Source organism: Antechinus flavipes, chromosome 2 (assembly GCF_016432865.1).
Source record: "Antechinus flavipes isolate AdamAnt ecotype Samford, QLD, Australia chromosome 2, AdamAnt_v2, whole genome shotgun sequence".
NCBI lineage: Eukaryota > Metazoa > Chordata > Mammalia > Dasyuromorphia > Dasyuridae > Antechinus > Antechinus flavipes.
Genome location: NC_067399.1, coordinates 141,748,698 through 141,765,208, shown reverse-complemented (window position 1 = coordinate 141,765,208; position 16,511 = coordinate 141,748,698). Strand labels below are relative to the sequence as shown.

Sequence of the window (16,511 nt, the reverse complement as noted above, 5' to 3'; positions counted from 1 at the left end):
CACAAGCCATCATGGGTACATACTGCAGAGGTATGGGGGAATATAATTGGAGGCAGCTAGGTGCCTCAGTGGGTAGAGAGCTGGCCCTGGAATTAGAAAAAACCTGAGTTCAGATTCAGCCTCAGATACTTACTAGCTGTGTGACCTTGGGCAGCTCATTTAATCTCTGTTTACCTTAATCCACTGGAGAAGGAAATGGCAAACCACTCCAGTACCTTTGCCAAGAAAACGCCATGGACAACATCGGTGTTCCACCGTCCTCAAGGTCAGTGAAGAGTTGGAGGAGAATGAAGGATAATAACAAATACTTATTGATTGATGGACTACCCCACTTGTTAGTGTGAACCTGGGCAAGCTGCCTGATTTTTGAGAGTCATTCCCTCTTCTATAAAGTGGGGCTATGAATATTTGCACTTCCTGCCTCACTGAGATGTGTTTGCAAAGCAAAGTGTTTGTAAACCAAAGGGGCCATAGAAATGTCAGTAGCTGTTATAACCCATTTGAGGCCAGGTAAGCATACATACAGAGACCCAGGGGATACATAGAGGAACGCACACACGGAGACTTGTTTGAACGTCTGCATAGATGCACACACACATGTGTGTCCAAAGCCCACATGCACGGACGGGAGCACATGCGCACATATGCGTGTGCACATTTATACACAGTACACACGTAAGCACGGGCATAAACTCTTGAGAAGATGCAAGATCCAGATGTATGTACTGAGGGACAAAGGCACACGCACACGCAGTCCTGAGACACCTGCTTTCCCACACACTGCAGCAAGATCTCTAACCAACCCTCTCCTCCTCCCCCTCCCTGTCTAATCCTGAGAGCCCTCCCTCCATGCGCTGTCCCCGCCGCAGTCCCTTCCAACCCCACCCCTGTCCCGGCTGGTCCCCGAGCGCAGCGCACTCCGCACTTGTTTCTCCCAGGCAGAGGGGACTGCAGCGGGGCAGGGCAGCGCCGCTGTCAGGAGGGAGAGGCTGGAAATCTGGAGAGCGCAGCTTGGGGCAGGGGGAGGGGGAGCGGAAAGGGGGAAGGGAGAAAGAGCAGCAGCGGCTGCCGGGCTGCTGGGGGTTGAGGGAGGGAGAGAGAGGGAGGATCCAGCTGCCTGGGAGTTCTCAGCTGCGGCCACCGGGCAGGGATCCGAGCTGCAGGGGGAGGTGCCAGCCTGGAATGCTGGCATCCTTTGGGGGCCTTTGGAGACTGTGGGGGACCAGCCTTCGGGGTGGCAGTGCCCGTGGGTGAGAAGCGAAGGGTGAGAGGGGCAATCTCTAGCTGCAGCCATGTTGGGACTGTGGGCATTGCCGCAGGGATCTGGGCATCGGCTTCTGGAGCTGTGCTTGCTGGGCTTCTGCCTGATCTTACTGGGGGATGCCAAGAGGCCCCCCAAGACTCCCCCATGCCCACCCAGCTGTTCCTGTACCCGGGACACTGCCTTCTGCGTTGACTCCAAGGCTGTGCCCAAGAATCTTCCCACTGAAGTCATCTCCCTGTGAGTGCCCGATCCAAGGGGGAGGGGAATGGAGAGAAAGACCAGAGATGATGGGGGAACAACAGGCACAGGCTTGGGGTTCTAGAAGTGCATTTTTTAGGGGTAGGCAAAAAGTGTGGGGTGAAGAGGGGGGGAATTTAGATAAGGTTGGGGGAGGAGGGGATTAGGAGTTTCCCAAGAAGGTGATTGGCTTCAGAGGGGGGTAAGCAGATGCCTTGTCATCCCAATGCCTCAGAAACAGGAGGCAGATGTCAAGGAAGCAGCTCTTAGAAGGTAGGGGCTGTGGCATTTAAAAATTTTATTTCCAAGATGCAGCACAGCACCTTCCACAGCGCTGCTGAAAGTTGGGTAATGAATATAAGGGGACCAGCAAGCATGACTGATGGGGAAAACCCCAAGAGTATGTGCTCTATATACAGAAGAGTATATGGTCACCAAACATGAGGAAAGGTGCAAGGCCTTCTGTGTCCACACAAGCATGTGTATTCCTCTGGTGTATATGTGTCTCCTCATCCTGCATGCCCATCCATGGGATCAGTCCCACAGTGCTGCATCGAGGGAGGGAAACTGCAGCCACATTTTGCCCTGCTCTGTTCCTTGACACTGATGCTGGCCAATGCAATGTGACATATCGGCCTTTCAATGGTATCTTTTGAACTTCAGCATTACAGATGTAATTTTGGCCACAATTAACCCCTTGGTTACTGGGATATCCTGAGTTTAAACTCTTTGAAAATAGCACATATGAGCTTCAGTCAACAGTTTCTCTAGTTGTGTCTGTCTCTTTATCTATAAAATGAAAACAGTTAATAACCTGTGTGAAGATCAAATGAGATCATGTAATACAAAGTGTTTTTTCAGTCTTAAAGTGCTATGATAACAATAATAAGCATTTATATACCACTTTAAGGTTTTGCAAAGCACTTTACAAATATCTCACAAAATAAGTGCTTAAGAGATAAGTGCTACTATTAACCTCATTTTGCAGCAGAGGAAACTGAGGCAGAGAGACTTGCCCAGTATTCCATAGCTAGTAAGTGTTTAGAGTCAGCTAGATGGCACAATGGATAGACTGCTGAACCTAAGTCAAGTAAACTTCCTGAGTTCAAATCTGCCTTCAGATTCTAGCTGTGTGGTCTAGGAAAGTCATTTAGCACAATTTGCCTCAGTTTCCTCATCAGTAAAGTGAACTGGAGAAGGAAATGGAAAACCACTCCTTGATATCTTTGCCAAGAAAATCCCAAATGGTGTCATGAAGAATCAGATATTGGATAACAGCAAAGAGTCTGAGGTCACATTTAAACTCAGAATTTCTTGACAGAAGATCCTCTAACCATGGAGTTACCTCTGCCACTTAAGATATTTAAAATCAGCTATTATTATTTATATCTCCAGGGCCTAGCACAGGACTTGTAGTACTTTGTAGGACCTTGTACACAGTAGGAATGAAAATGTTTGTTCATGATGATGCAACAGCTTCTTTCTGATGGGTGTGGGTGTAAGAAAAGCACAGGATTTATGGAGGCAGGGCAAAGAGGGGGAACATGTAAGGAAAGATGTGGGGAGTCTAGGTGAGTCTACAGGGAGGGGCTGAGGAGCTTCCCAAGGAATGTCACAAGGTAGTGGGGGTGAGGGATTGCATCTAAATGGCCCAAGGAGAGGGTTTAAGTGTCAAGAAAGGAAAGATAGGGTTTGAGGTTTGGGAGAAAAGGATAAAGTTGGAAGGTGTGAATGAATAAAATGAAATCAGTGGAGCTGAGGAAAGCAGAGAAACTAATCATTGGAGTAAAGGACTAAGCTAAATCTTCCCACTCCCTTTCTTTTTACCCCATCCACCCACCCAGCATAATTCCTGCTGCTCACTCTATCCTTGACCCAACTGCCTTCCCACAGGACACTGGTGAATGCAGCCTTCTCGGAGATCCACGATGGAGCTTTCTCTCATCTGCCACTTCTTCAGTTCTTGTACGGGACCATCCTTACGTTTCCTCAGAAAACCTTAGGGTTTGGGAGATTAGGGGGAGAGGTTGTAGTCTTTGTTCTGTGGTGGGTACTGTAAAACACAGGGGAGCCTCTACCTGAAAGCAGGAATCGAGATGGAGAGCTGGGGTGGAGGGAAGGATCTCTAGAATCAGAGTCTAGACTTTTTTGGCTGGGTTGATGAGGGCAGTGGCTGTGAGAAAAGCATTTTAAACCAGAAGCCAATGGTGGAGTGGAGGTAAGATCCAGGCAAGGATATGGCAACAATTTAGTCTGAATCTGGAGAGTTGGGGAAGGATGGAATGGTCTGGATATTGATGGGTCCTGGGGATCAGGTCTCAGAGCCAAAGCTCTTAACCTTTTTTTCTGTGTTATAACCCTGTTGGCCAACTTTTGAAGTCAGTGGATCATATTTCAGAATGTACAATATAATGTACATAGAATTATAAAGTGAAACAATTATATTGAAATAATAATTATCAAGATGCATATATATTTTTAAAAGTTCACAAACTCTAGAGAGGTTCAAAATTTCTAAAGGATTGCTCAAGTCATCAGTGGATTTGCCAAAAATGCATGGGGGGTGGGGGTGGTGGAATTTGTTTGTACATAGCTCTCATTTCCCACAGGAGAGACAGGTATGAACAAAAGGAAGGAAACAAGTCTTTATTAAGTTCCTATAATAGGTCAGGCACTTTAAAAATATCTCATTTGATCCTTGGGAAATTATCACTATCCCCATTTTACAGTTAAAGAAACTGAGGCAGAGATTAAGTGACTTGTTCAAGATCATACAGCTAGTGTTCCGAGTGCAGATTTGAACTCAGTTTTTCTGCTCCAGTCCAAGCTACTACATAGCTTCCTCCAAAGCAAGAAATGGCAGTTTAGAAGAGAGAAGGCAGAAAATACATAAACCATACATATTGGACTAGAGGAGTGACTTTTGTATAGGGAGAGAGAGAATACTTTTTTTATTCCAAGGAGAACTTAAAAAGGGACTGTTTAGTGCAGGAGTTATTAACCGAAGCAGTAAGGTGAAACAGCAGATAGAGTACCAGACGTAGATTCAAGATCTGAGTTCAAATCTAGCTTCAGACACTAATTGTGTGTCACCTTGAACAAGTCACTTACCCCCTATTTGCCTTAATTTCTCATCTGTAAAATGAGGAAAATGGAAATAACATACCACTTCAGTATCTTCGCTAAGAAAACCCCATAAACAATGTCCATAGGGTCATGTATAATCAAACATGATTGTAAGCATGGGGGGCCAATAAGTTCAGGGTTAGATTTCAAGGGATTGGGGAAAATAATTATGTCTTTTTTTTTTTTTTTTACTAACCTCTGGCTTAAATGTAATAATTCTGATTATTTACGAACTCTGAAAAGGGATCCAAGACACAGAAAATGTTAAGAATTTTGGTCCTTTAAATCTTTAAAATTATCCTGAGAATCAGGAGAAGGTGCTTTATGGTACCTTCATACCAAACCATCCTTCAATTGTATGCTAGATTGTTGGAGATAGGAAAAGGAAAGGGAAGTTGCCAGTAAAAGAAAAGTGGGAAAACTCAGGACCCAGAGACATCCATCTTTGACAGGAGGAAGCTCAATCCTCTCTCCATTATTTTTATACTTGGGTTGTGGTAGGGAGGAAAAAAATCCAAGTACCAACTGCTACAATATATTATTTCATGTTTGTACCTTACTGTTCTTCATATTCCATGATCTGATAGTCACCTATTAACAAATCTTTTGGGTGCTCTGGATGGAATGGGCAATAGTGAAGGCCAAATCATAGTAAAGAGTTTTAGAAGACAGACAGAATACTTGGGGAGGGATCTTGGGATAATGGGCACATCCTAGAGCTCTAACTTTTCCTTTGCCTCCTTTTCTAGGTTACTCAATTCCAACAAGTTTACTCTGATCGGAGACAATGCTTTCATGGGACTATCCCACCTACAATATCTGTGCGTGGGAGAAGAAGGGATAAAGGGTGGAACAAAAGGAGGAGGAGGAGGATACTGGGATCTGGGTGGGGTTGATTGGAAGTTGGATGGAGAAGGTTGGAAATGGAAGGTCAGAGGGTGAAAAAAATCAATGAAATTTAGGTCTGGAAAAAAACTCATGGTTATTTCATCCATTTCCATATCATGTACATGACTACAGCTAAACCAGAGTTTCTCAAAGTGTGTATTGCCTCAATATTTCCCATTAGGTGTGCTTTAAAATACCTAGCCCTCACCCACCCCCACCTCTGCTGCATTTGGCTGCCTGCTCTTTGGGAAGGTCATAATAGCCACTCAGTGGAAGGGGAAGAGAGGTGAAAAGTTACCTCCCTTGCTGAGAACCTTGGGGGTGAAGTGGGAGGGGGGATAAAAGAAGGGTAAAGAGAGGAAGAGAAAAATCTGCCTAATGTGTCTGGAGCACTGACTGCCAAGAAACTGTTGTTTGTTACCAACTTAAAATGTGCTCTGTGCCTTGATTCTTCATGGCAAAGAATACTGTGCTGTAAGCAAAAAAAAATGTATTGAGAACTGCCTTAAAGCTTCTTAGCCATCACTTTTTTCCTTTTTAAAGCTTTGTGGGTCAAAAGTCCATGCAGTCTAATTGGTAGCCTTTTTTGGAGACTGGGCTTGCAGTTTGGCTAGGGTTAAAATTATGGGCTAAAAGCAGGGGTAGGATTGAATGCCAGGCTGAGCCAAGCTCTTATTTTCTATAGCTTCATTGAGAACAATGACATCTGGGCACTGTCTAGGTTCACCTTCCGAGGACTCAAGTCTTTGACACACCTGTAAGTATAACCCAACACAAGGTTGTTTGCTACAGGCGTATCCCTGCCCAGTAGTCCCTAAAAACTGGTTCCTCTCCGGGGCTAAAAAAGGTGGAATGGTTGATTTTGGCCAAAATCCCAATACCCAGAAGACTCCCTTATAATTTCTAGGTGACTTTGTAACTAAGATATTTTTCCCCCTTGCAGCTCACTAGCCAACAATAATCTTCAGACACTGCCCAGAGATGTCTTCCGACCCTTGGACATCTTGAGTGACTTGTAAGGCCCTTTTCCCATCTCTTTTAATGAACCTACTTTGAATCTTTTAGCCAGGAGGAGAGATTCCCTTTTGGGAAGGAGTTCTTAACTTGGGGAGGGAGGGAGGGAAGGATAGAAGGGGCGAGTGGGAAGGAGAGAGAAAGTGGAGGAGAGGGAGGATGAAAGAAGGAGACTTAGACAGAAAGACAGACAGAAACAAAGAAAGACAGATATAGAGAGAGTGAGACAGAAAGACTCAGAGAGACAGAGAGACAGAAAGACAGAGATTCAGAAACAGAGAGTTCAGAAACAAAGACAGAGACAGAGAGACAGAAACAGATAGAAAGACAGATTCAGAGACAGACACAAAGAGATATATGTATATATACCTATATAAGTATGTACATATATACAAATGTATATACACATATATGCATGTGGATATATACTTGTATGTGATATAGGTATGTGTTATTTATATATGCATACATACACATAAATATATATATGTACAGGTAAATAAGATTAAAAAGTCTATATAACATCTATATACCAACACACATATATAGGTGACTGATTTAATATAGTTTTCTTTGTAATCCTACATATTTTATTATATACATTTAAAAACATTGTCAGAGAAGGGGCTCACAAGATTCACCAGATTTTTAAAGAGGTCACTTAACTATTGTAGGGAAATGTTAGGGGATGTGAGGGATATAAAATCTAAAGAAAGAGACAAGTGTGGGTACTGGGACCTTCGGGACAGAATTAGAAATTTAACATGTATGATTCCCCAAGGCGTTCATGACCTTGTCTAAAATGTATGATTGGGGGAAGTTCAAGTATGAAAAGCCTTCATTTCCCACTGCAGGGTCAGGAAAAGGAAAGAGAATAAACATTTAATGAGCTGGGTGGTGCAGTGGACAGAATTCAGGGTCTAAAGTCAGGAAAACCTGAGTTCAAATATATCCTCAGTCACTTTTACTAGTTGTATTACCCTGGGCAAATCTCTTAACCCTGTTTGCCTCAGTTTGCTCATCTGTAAAATGAGTTGGATTAAAAAAAATAGCAATAGTAATAGTACCTTTGCTGAGAAAACCCCAAATGGGATCCCAGAGAGTTGGACACGACTGAACAACAAGCACCTATCAGTCTCTGTGCTATACATTAGAAATAAAAGTACAAAGAATGAAACAACCCATTCTCAGAAGGAGCTTGCACCTCTATTCTGACAGGGGAGATAAGTACATATAAAGTATATATACAGAAGGTATATGTAGCTAATAAATACAAACACATACAGAAAAGCTAAATACAAGAGAATTTTGGAGGGAGGGCAGGAACTCAGTGGGGAAAGGCTCTGTAGAAATTTGATGCCCGAGTTGCTCATTAAAGGAAGAGAGGGATTCTCTGAGGCACGGGTCAGCAAGGAGCGCATCTCAGGCATGCTAATACCAAAGCAAGGAGCTGGTTACCAACTTAAAATGTGCAGGGCAAGCTATAATCAAGGTGTCAAGAGGTGGAGGTCTTGATCTTGCCCCTGAGACTTCTTGGCTTGTGAGAACTTGGGCAAAGCTAATCTTTCTGAGCTTCCTCATCTGTATAATGTTGATAAGTACCTGTCACTCCCACCTCACTGGATTGTGTTAGGGCAAGAATAACATAATATATGTAAAGCACTTGGCAAATCCAAAATGTCAGCTATTATCATTGGGCTTTTGTGCCTCAGTAGGCCCTGAGGACGGCATTGCATAACAGCCCAGTACATGGTACAACTGATGTTTATAAAGCAACACTGAGTCACTAAGAAACAGTCACCTCTATCTTCCCTATGGTTCTTCCATGGAGAATAAGAGGACAATTATGGGATAGGATATAGGTAGAGGGGTACTAGATTGGGAGGTTTGGATTTTAGCATTGAACCTGCCACCTGTTCAGTGTAAAGCACTCTGAAAATGTCAGTATTTATGATTCCTTTTCTGAGCTTGAATAAGTTCCTTAAACTCGAGTCTGAAAGCTGGGACATCTAGTCCAGCCTTTTTACAGATAGGAAAACAGAGGCATAGGCAAGGTTAAGTGACATTTGAAAGGTCATTTAGGTAGTTGATATTAGAAGTGGGATTGGAACCAATAACCTGTATTCTTTTCACTGTAGCATACATAGGTCAATTTCCTCATCCATAAAATGAGAAAGTTGAACAGGGATTCATGGGCTCTAATCACACGTTTAAAGTTTATTTGCTTTTCTATTTGTCCTATTGTTATTTCAGTCTTTGTTTCTTTTCACAAAGACCTATTACTTCCACTCCATATTCCTCTGAATAAACCCTGGGCATGGCAAAACCAGCTCTAAGCAGCCTCTAGGCTGAGCTATTTCCATACTGGATTGCCCTAATATCTCTCCTACTTTATAATTCTATGATTCTTTACAGATTGGAGACTCCATCAAGAAAATCCCAAATGAACCTTATCAGAAGCTCAACCATATTCACGATCACTTTTTTCTTTTTCTTAGAGTATTTTTTTCAAATACATGCAAAAATAATTTTCAATATTCACTTTTGCAAAACCTTTTGTTCTAAATTTTTCTCTTTCTCTCCTCCCTCTCTCTTCCCCAAGATAGCAAGTAATCTGATATAGGTTAAATATGTGCATTTATTCTTAACATATTTCCATATTTGTCACATATTCATGCTTACTTACACAAGAAAATAATGAAACTGAGGAAGGAGGAATTCTTGGTATGGGACAATAGGAATAAAATGAGGGTAGGGGAATGAGGAGGACTGTTTGCTTAGCATAAGTGATCCACACACTCTACTTTGGGAGGGAAGTGTTTTGAGCCAGGTTGCTGAATGTCATTCTTCCCTTCCAAAATCTCTCACTCCTATTGGCCAGAGACCTTCGGGGCAACTCATTGGTCTGTGACTGCAAAGTGAAGTGGTTGGTGGAGTGGTTGGCAAATACCAATACTACTGTGGCTCCCATCTACTGCGCTAGCCCTCCTAGGTTCCAAGAGCACAAGGTGCAGGACCTGCCACTCAGAGAGTTCGACTGTATCACAACTGGTAGGAGACCACCTGGGGATTAATGCAGCCCCTTTTCCTAGGGTATCCGTTGGGTACATCATAAAGCTCTCCACATTTGTGTCCCCTCCAGCTTTAGGTCACCAGATACTCTTCCTCTCCATGTATCTTACTACCCCCTTTTCTTTCATTTTGCATCCTGTATTCTATTCTTCTTACTCTGACTGAGTACACTCTGGCCCTCCTCTCATTAACCTGTGCTAGTCTTTCCCCTTCCATCCCCACCTGTTCTGTCCCTGGGCCAATGGGCCTTCTATCAGCTTTACCCCACATCTCCTTCTCACAGATTTCGTGCTGTACCAGACTCTGCCTTTCCCTGCGGTGTCGGCTGAACCTTTTCTTTATGCCAGTGATCTCTACTTGGCCCTGGCCCAGCCCAGTGCCAGTGCCTGTACCATCCTCAAGTGGGACTATGTGGAACGGCAGCTTCGTGATTTTGACCGAATTCCAGGTATGGGGGCAGCCAGTCTCCTTCCAGCACTACTAGTAGCATTGCCAATTAGCATGATAGCCTTTTGTGCTTGACTATGTGGGCCTGAAGTTCAGTGATGAGGGCTTCAGGCTATGGGCAGAATTACTGTTTGAGCAACAAAGTCTTCCAAATAAGACTTGAGTCTTCCAAACAAACACTATGAGTTTTTGTTGTGCTGAGGAACAGAATTAGGTAAATCTAACCAAAATAAAAAAAATAAATTAGGGAGATTAATAGAATCTTTAAAAACTTAGATATGATAGATCTCTGGGGAAAATTGAATAGGGATAGAAAGGAATATATTCTTTTCTGAGTGGTACATAGTACCTACACAAAAATTGACCATGTATTAGGGCATAGAAACCTCACAATTGGGGAAGCTAGGTGGTGCATTGGATAGTGCGCCAGCTCTGAAGTTAGGAGGACTTGAGTTCAAATCTAACCTCAGACACTAACACTTCCTAGCTCTGTGATACTGGGCAAGTCACTTAATCCCAATTGCCTCAGCAAAAACAAAAACAAAAATCTCACAATGAAAGGCAGAAATAGTAAATGCATCCTTTTTAGACCATGAGGCAATAAAAATTACATTGAATAAAAGAACAAAGTAAGATGGACTAAAAACCAATTGGGAATTAAATAATTTCATTCTAAAGAATGAGTAGATCAAACAAGAAATCATAGTAACAATCAATGAATTCATCCAAGAGAATGACAATAATGAGGCAACATACCAAAACTTATAGGCTGCAGCCAAAGCAGTTTTTAGGGGAAATTTTATATCTCAACATACTGAGGAAGAAGGACAAAGTAGATCTGGGACATAGTCTGTTAAGAGAGAGGATAAATACTAATCCTAGCTAAAGGATAACCAGGATGGAGATAAATTTTGGTCATGTGTGTAAAGTTTTATCTTGGCATAATTGTATAAGTTTATGTTTATATGCACATATGTGTGTCTGTATGTGAATAAATGAATGTGCTGGACTACAACAAATGCAAAAAGGCAACCCCTGCCTTCAGTTTAGAATGTAAACTTAACTTTACTTTAGAATGTAACTTTACTTAAACTTTAGAATGTAAACTTTACATTCTAAAAGAATTATTCTCAGAAGGCAATGAATCATAGCTACTTTGTTTCCGTGTGTGTGTGGCATTCATGCAAAGGGTCTTGTTTTTTGGAGTGAGCCTTTCCTCCTCTCCAGAACAGTTAACTTCCTTTTAAATACCTACCAGTCAACCAGCAGTTATGGAGTGCTCACCCCATGCCCTTTCCAATGCCAGACATTTCAGGGCATCTGGAGACTTATACGACATGGCTCCCGCCTTCGTGCAGTTTTCACTCTGGGGAGATAAAAATCAACATCCTTGGCTCAATGAGAAAATAATGACGGTCAGGGCAGTAACTGCTGTAGGAATTGAGGGAGGAAAGAGAAATGATTGTGGGTTGGATAGCCGAGGAGGACGGACATTTGCCCTATTTACAGAAAGCAGCTCGGGTGGAGAGACGCGCAGAGAGGGACGGCTTCCATAACGCGCCTTGCTTTCTCTTCCCGCGAACAGCTCCTTCAGCTGTGCACTGTAAGCCACTGGTGGTGGACGGCCAGCTCTACATGGTCGCAGCCCAGCTCTTTGGGGGCTCCTACATTTACCACTGGGATCCGAACACCACCCGTTTCAACAAGCTTCAGGATATCGACCCCGAGAGGGTTCGGAAGCCCAATGACCTGGAGGCCTTCCGCATCGAAGGGGACTGGTTCTTTGCCATAGCAGACAGCTCCAAGGCAGGAGCCACCAGCCTTTACCGCTGGCACCAGAACGGCTTTTACTCCCACCAAGCCCTGCACGCGTGGCACCGGGACACCGACCTGGAGTTCGTGGATGGCGAGGGCAAGCCCCGGTTGATTGTTTCCAGCAGCTCCCAGGCTCCCGTCATCTACCAGTGGAGTAGAGCCCAGAAGCAGTTTGTGGCCCAGGGCGAGGTGTCCCAGGTGCCCGACGCCCAGGCGGTCAAGCATTTCCGAGCCGGCCGGGACAGCTACCTGTGCCTCAGCCGCTACATCGGCGACTCGAAGATCCTGCGCTGGGAGGGCACCCGCTTCTCCGAAGTGCAAGCGCTGCCGTCGCGAGGCTCCCTGGCACTTCAGCCCTTCCTTGTGGGCGAAAGGCGCTACCTGGCCCTAGGCAGCGACTTCTCCTTCACCCAAATCTATCAGTGGGACGAAGGCCGGCAGAAGTTCGTGCGCTTCCAGGAGCTGGCAGTACAGGCCCCCCGGGCCTTCTGCTACATGCCGGCTGGGGACGCCCAGCTGCTGCTGGCTCCTAGTTTCAAGGGGCAGACCCTGGTGTACCGCCACGTTGTGGTGGATCTTAGTGCCTAGGGAGGAGCCCCGAGCGGAGATTTTTCTGTAGAAGACACTGGGAGGTCCCTGTAGTCCGTATGTAACAGTGGGGAGACACATGTGACCAGTGTTCATACATGCATATAGATGTACACCCCAGAAACATGCATGTGCACATAAGAAACACAAGGTAACATGTGGCCACACGTCTGATGTACAAGAACCGACCTAAATAGAACTATACACAAACACACCTAAACGCATTCCCAGGCAGATGCAAAATGCACACAGAGGTGTGTGCAGGCCCCCCCCCCCCCAATCTCACTCTCCTGTATTAACAAGTCCACTTGTCTCCAGCATCTGCACCCTGAGTGGCTATCTGTGCTTTTCTCTGGCTCTCCCAGGCTCCCATACTGATGCCTCAGAGTATTTCTTTAACACAGTTAGCATTTCTGCTCTCAGGTGGCTAAACCCTTCCTTAGCTGTGTCTGAACCCCGACAACTTGTCCCCCCCAGCCCAAGGCATCCACCCAGTCACACCCAAAGAAACACCCCAGCCTTAGCTTCTGTTCACATGAGTGTGCATAGGGACACACACACACACAGAGACTCGCCTACGTAGGGTGTCTGCTTGTCTAGCAGGGCTTCCACTCCATTCCCTCCCTTGGTTTGCCACAGAGGAAGGACCCAGGAAGCTGCAGTGCCCCAGGGAACCACAGCCCATTCTGCCTCTGCTCACCCACACAGCTGGGCCCGTTCCCACTGTTAGCCAGGATCAAGACGATGGGAACAGCCCCTGTTTGCGCTTGAGCCGCTCCCACTCCCACCAAAAGCAATAATAAACCCCAGGCTTTTCCTGGTGCTGCTGGTGCATCCCCCAGTTCTTTCTGAGATGCAGGGTCCCCTCCTGCTTGCAGGGGATGACTAAGAGCCTGGTAGCAGAACACTGAGTCCATCTTGGCTCAATACCAATCTGTCCTCACCCTGGAGCCTGCCCATCTGTTTATCCTGAGCTGCCCCGGGCTGGGTCTGTCTTGGGTAAGAGGTGGGGAAGTTGGCAGATGGGGCATTTGTATCTACTTGCCTACAGGCCCCCAGCACCAGAGGGGCCAAGCTAAGCTGGGCATTTCCTGGGGCTCCTGCATCTCTAGCCAGAATGTCTCTCGGGTGCTGTGCCCTTTGGGGAGGGCCAGGTGTGAGTGAACAGCCTAGTGCTACCAGTCTGAAGGTGAGGGCACCCAGGTGATAAGCTTCTGCTGCCACCTTCTGGGCACTTTGAATATGAGAAAACAAGGGGTGGGCTGTGGTAAAAGGAGGGAGGGGGCTGCTGTCTGCTGAGACCCCCCAGAGCCTACAATATCAATGATCCAGATGGCTCAGGCGTAAAGCTCGGATTCACCTTTTTTCCAATAAAACCCCTCACCTTTCCCCTTGTCTCCTGTTTAATTTCCATCGATATCATCCGAGGCAGTGCCGGGACCAGCTGCCCCTCACATCAGTGAGCATCCACCTGCAGGGGTCGGAGAGGCCTTTTCTGAGTACTTAGGGTTCCCCTTCCTCCCCACTCAGTCCCCCACATAGAGGGCCAGCCCATCCCTTGATCTTCCAGAAGGCATAGATTCCAGAATTAGCAGTCATGTGTAAGCCAGTCACGGGGGGCTGATGGAGCGTGACTGGTTCTCAAGGCCTGAGATGGAGTCCCAAGTCAAGGTTATTCCTGTCCTGGAGACCCAGCACAGGTAGGGCACCAGCAGCAAGATGGAAAGTAGGAAAGGTGTTTGGCTGTTGGGAAATCCCAGGCCGGGGAGAGCATGGGACATCTCAGAATTGCAAGCAACATTCCGAGCCCTGAGGAAGGCCTAACTAGAAACGAGACTCATTCTACTGGAACCTTGTCAACCCTATCACGTCACAAAGGAGAGAAGGAAGAAGTCTATGGCAAACACAAGACTGGCATCCAAGGGGTACTCCTGTCTAGGTGGGTGTTGTGCCATCATTTCTAACTCAACGTGTCCAAAGTCAAACTTGCTATTTTCCTATTAGAAGCCAGAATTCGGTGGACCTTTCTTAAAAATTCATATATTTAGACCTGGAAAGGTCCTTTGAGGTCACAGAGAGTAGCCTCTCCCCTTATTTGCAAATGGAGAAACTGATGTCTAAAGAGCATGGGACTTGCTAGGATCACACAGCCAATAAGTATCTGAGGAAGGATTCAAAGGCAGTCTTTCCTGGTTCCACATCTTATTATCTCTCCTTCATATTCAGTCACCAGGCAGCAAATATAGCTTGCTAAAAAAATTTTTTTTGAAAAAAAGATTTTGCCTTTTTCTGCTTCTATGATCCCTGCACTAGCTGCGATCCTTTTTGCCTGATTTATCTTGATTCTGACATTTACTATATTAATTTGTGGGCCTTAGTTTCTTCAAATGTAAAAATAGGAAAAATATACCATTATCTTCCTCTCAGAGTTTATCTGTCTCTTTGAGGTGAGGAAAGGAAAAAGACTAGGTGGTGCAATGAATATAGGACTGGAGTCCAGAGAGCCTACGTTCAAATCTAGCCTCAGATACTTACTAGCAATGTGACTTAATTTCACTTTCTTTAACTGTAAAATGGATCATCATACTATTTACCTCCAAGGGTTGTTGTGACAAGCAAATTAGGTAATGATAAAGTGCTTAGCCCAGGGTAAGGCACATAGTAAGTGCCATATAAATGCTCACTCCCCTTCCCTTTTACTTTTGTTTAAGATATTTGATGAAAAATAATAATAATTCCTAAATTCCTAGTGGAGAAGACAACATATACTCTAAATAAATAGGTATATATAGATACCCTACACTGTTCATTATCCATTGGGTAGAGAATTGGCCATGAAATCAGGAATTCAAATCTATTCAAATCTAGATTTAGATACTTATTAGCTGTGTGATGCTAAACAAATCATTTAACCACTTAGCTTCTGTTGCCTCAGTTTAAAAAATGTTAACACGAGTACCTTTCTCCCCAGGATTGTTGTGAGGGTCAAATAAAATATTTGTAAAATATTTGGCGTAATGCCTGGCTCCTAGGAGGTGCTTAATAAATGTCTATTTCTTCCCTTCCTTTGTACACCTTAAAGTGCTTTACAAATGTGGATTATTGTTGGTAAAGCCCTGTATGACTGGATTACTGGATGTTCTCTCTCTCTCTCCAATTTTTCCCTGAGCTGATCCCTCTTCCTCTATACACAGTAACTTTCCTGAAACCTCAATTCTCTCTGTCTGACATTTAATGTCCTTCAACACATGGATTTACCTTGTTTATTCAAGCTCTGGGATAGCAATTCTCGATGCAGACTGAACCTACTGTACTTCCATTCTGTGCCCTTTAATAAGACATTACAAGACAAAAACAAACAAAAACAAAATGATTGAGGGGATGAAACTAGGATCTTAGGCAAGCAGCAGGTGAAGAGCCATAGTATAGGTCATAACTGAACAAAAATCCCCTCTACAATATCCCCCAACAAATAGCATCCAACCTTTGTTTGACATCTTTAATGAGGAGTAACTCCTTACCTCTGAGGCAACCCTTTCCTCTTTTGAATAATTCTAATTTTTATGGAGGCAGCTAGTAGATGAAGTGAATAGAGCACTGGGTTTGGAAACAGGAAGACTCCTCTTCATAAATTCAAATCTGTCCTGAAACACTTATTTAGCTGTGTATGAATCCAGGTAAATTACTTAACCCTCAGATTTTGTTTTTTGCCTCAGTTTCTTCATCTGTAAAATGATCTGGAGAAGAAAATGGCAAACCACTCTTAAGAGCTTTGCCAAGAACAAATAAGTTCATGGTAAGGCAGAAGTGACTTACAACCACAAAAATTGTTATGAAGTTCCTTTTTCTTTATATCCTATCTAAATCTCCTTTTTACTGTCCCCTGGGACAAAAATAATAAATCTATTGACTCTTTTTGTCAACAACCTTTCAACTTGAAGACAGAGGTGATGTTCTTTTTAAGTCCAAACTAAAACATCTCTAGCCTAAATTGGTCCTCAGGAGACTTGATTTTAAGACTCTTCCCCACACTGGGCATTCCTCTGGACACTGTCTAACT

The 16,511-nt window shown here is 44.4% G+C and overlaps 1 protein-coding gene across 1 annotated transcript; it reads left to right on the top strand.

Moving 5' to 3' along the window:
• The first annotated feature begins 1,084 nt into the window (after positions 1-1,084).
• Positions 1,085-13,840, top strand: LGI3 (leucine rich repeat LGI family member 3). Its single transcript, XM_051975690.1, has 8 exons — positions 1,085-1,501; positions 3,395-3,466; positions 5,377-5,448; positions 6,201-6,272; positions 6,459-6,530; positions 9,411-9,580; positions 9,885-10,049; positions 11,634-13,840. Exons 1-8 carry the CDS (start codon positions 1,293-1,295, stop codon positions 12,449-12,451), a joined length of 1,650 nt encoding a protein of 549 aa, XP_051831650.1. The 5' UTR covers positions 1,085-1,292; the 3' UTR covers positions 12,452-13,840.
• Positions 13,841-16,511: the final 2,671 nt, after the last annotated feature.

Excerpts from the sequence above, each read along its gene's own strand:
- LGI3 (XM_051975690.1), top strand. The coding sequence starts at position 1,293 with ATGTTGGGACTGTGGGCATTGCCGCAGGGATCTGGGCATCGGCTTCTG. Across the intron at positions 1,502-3,394 it reads CCCACTGAAGTCATCTCCCT|GACACTGGTGAATGCAGCCT; the intron begins GTGAGTGCCCGA and ends GCCTTCCCACAG. Across the intron at positions 6,531-9,410 it reads TTGGACATCTTGAGTGACTT|AGACCTTCGGGGCAACTCAT; the intron begins GTAAGGCCCTTT and ends CCTATTGGCCAG.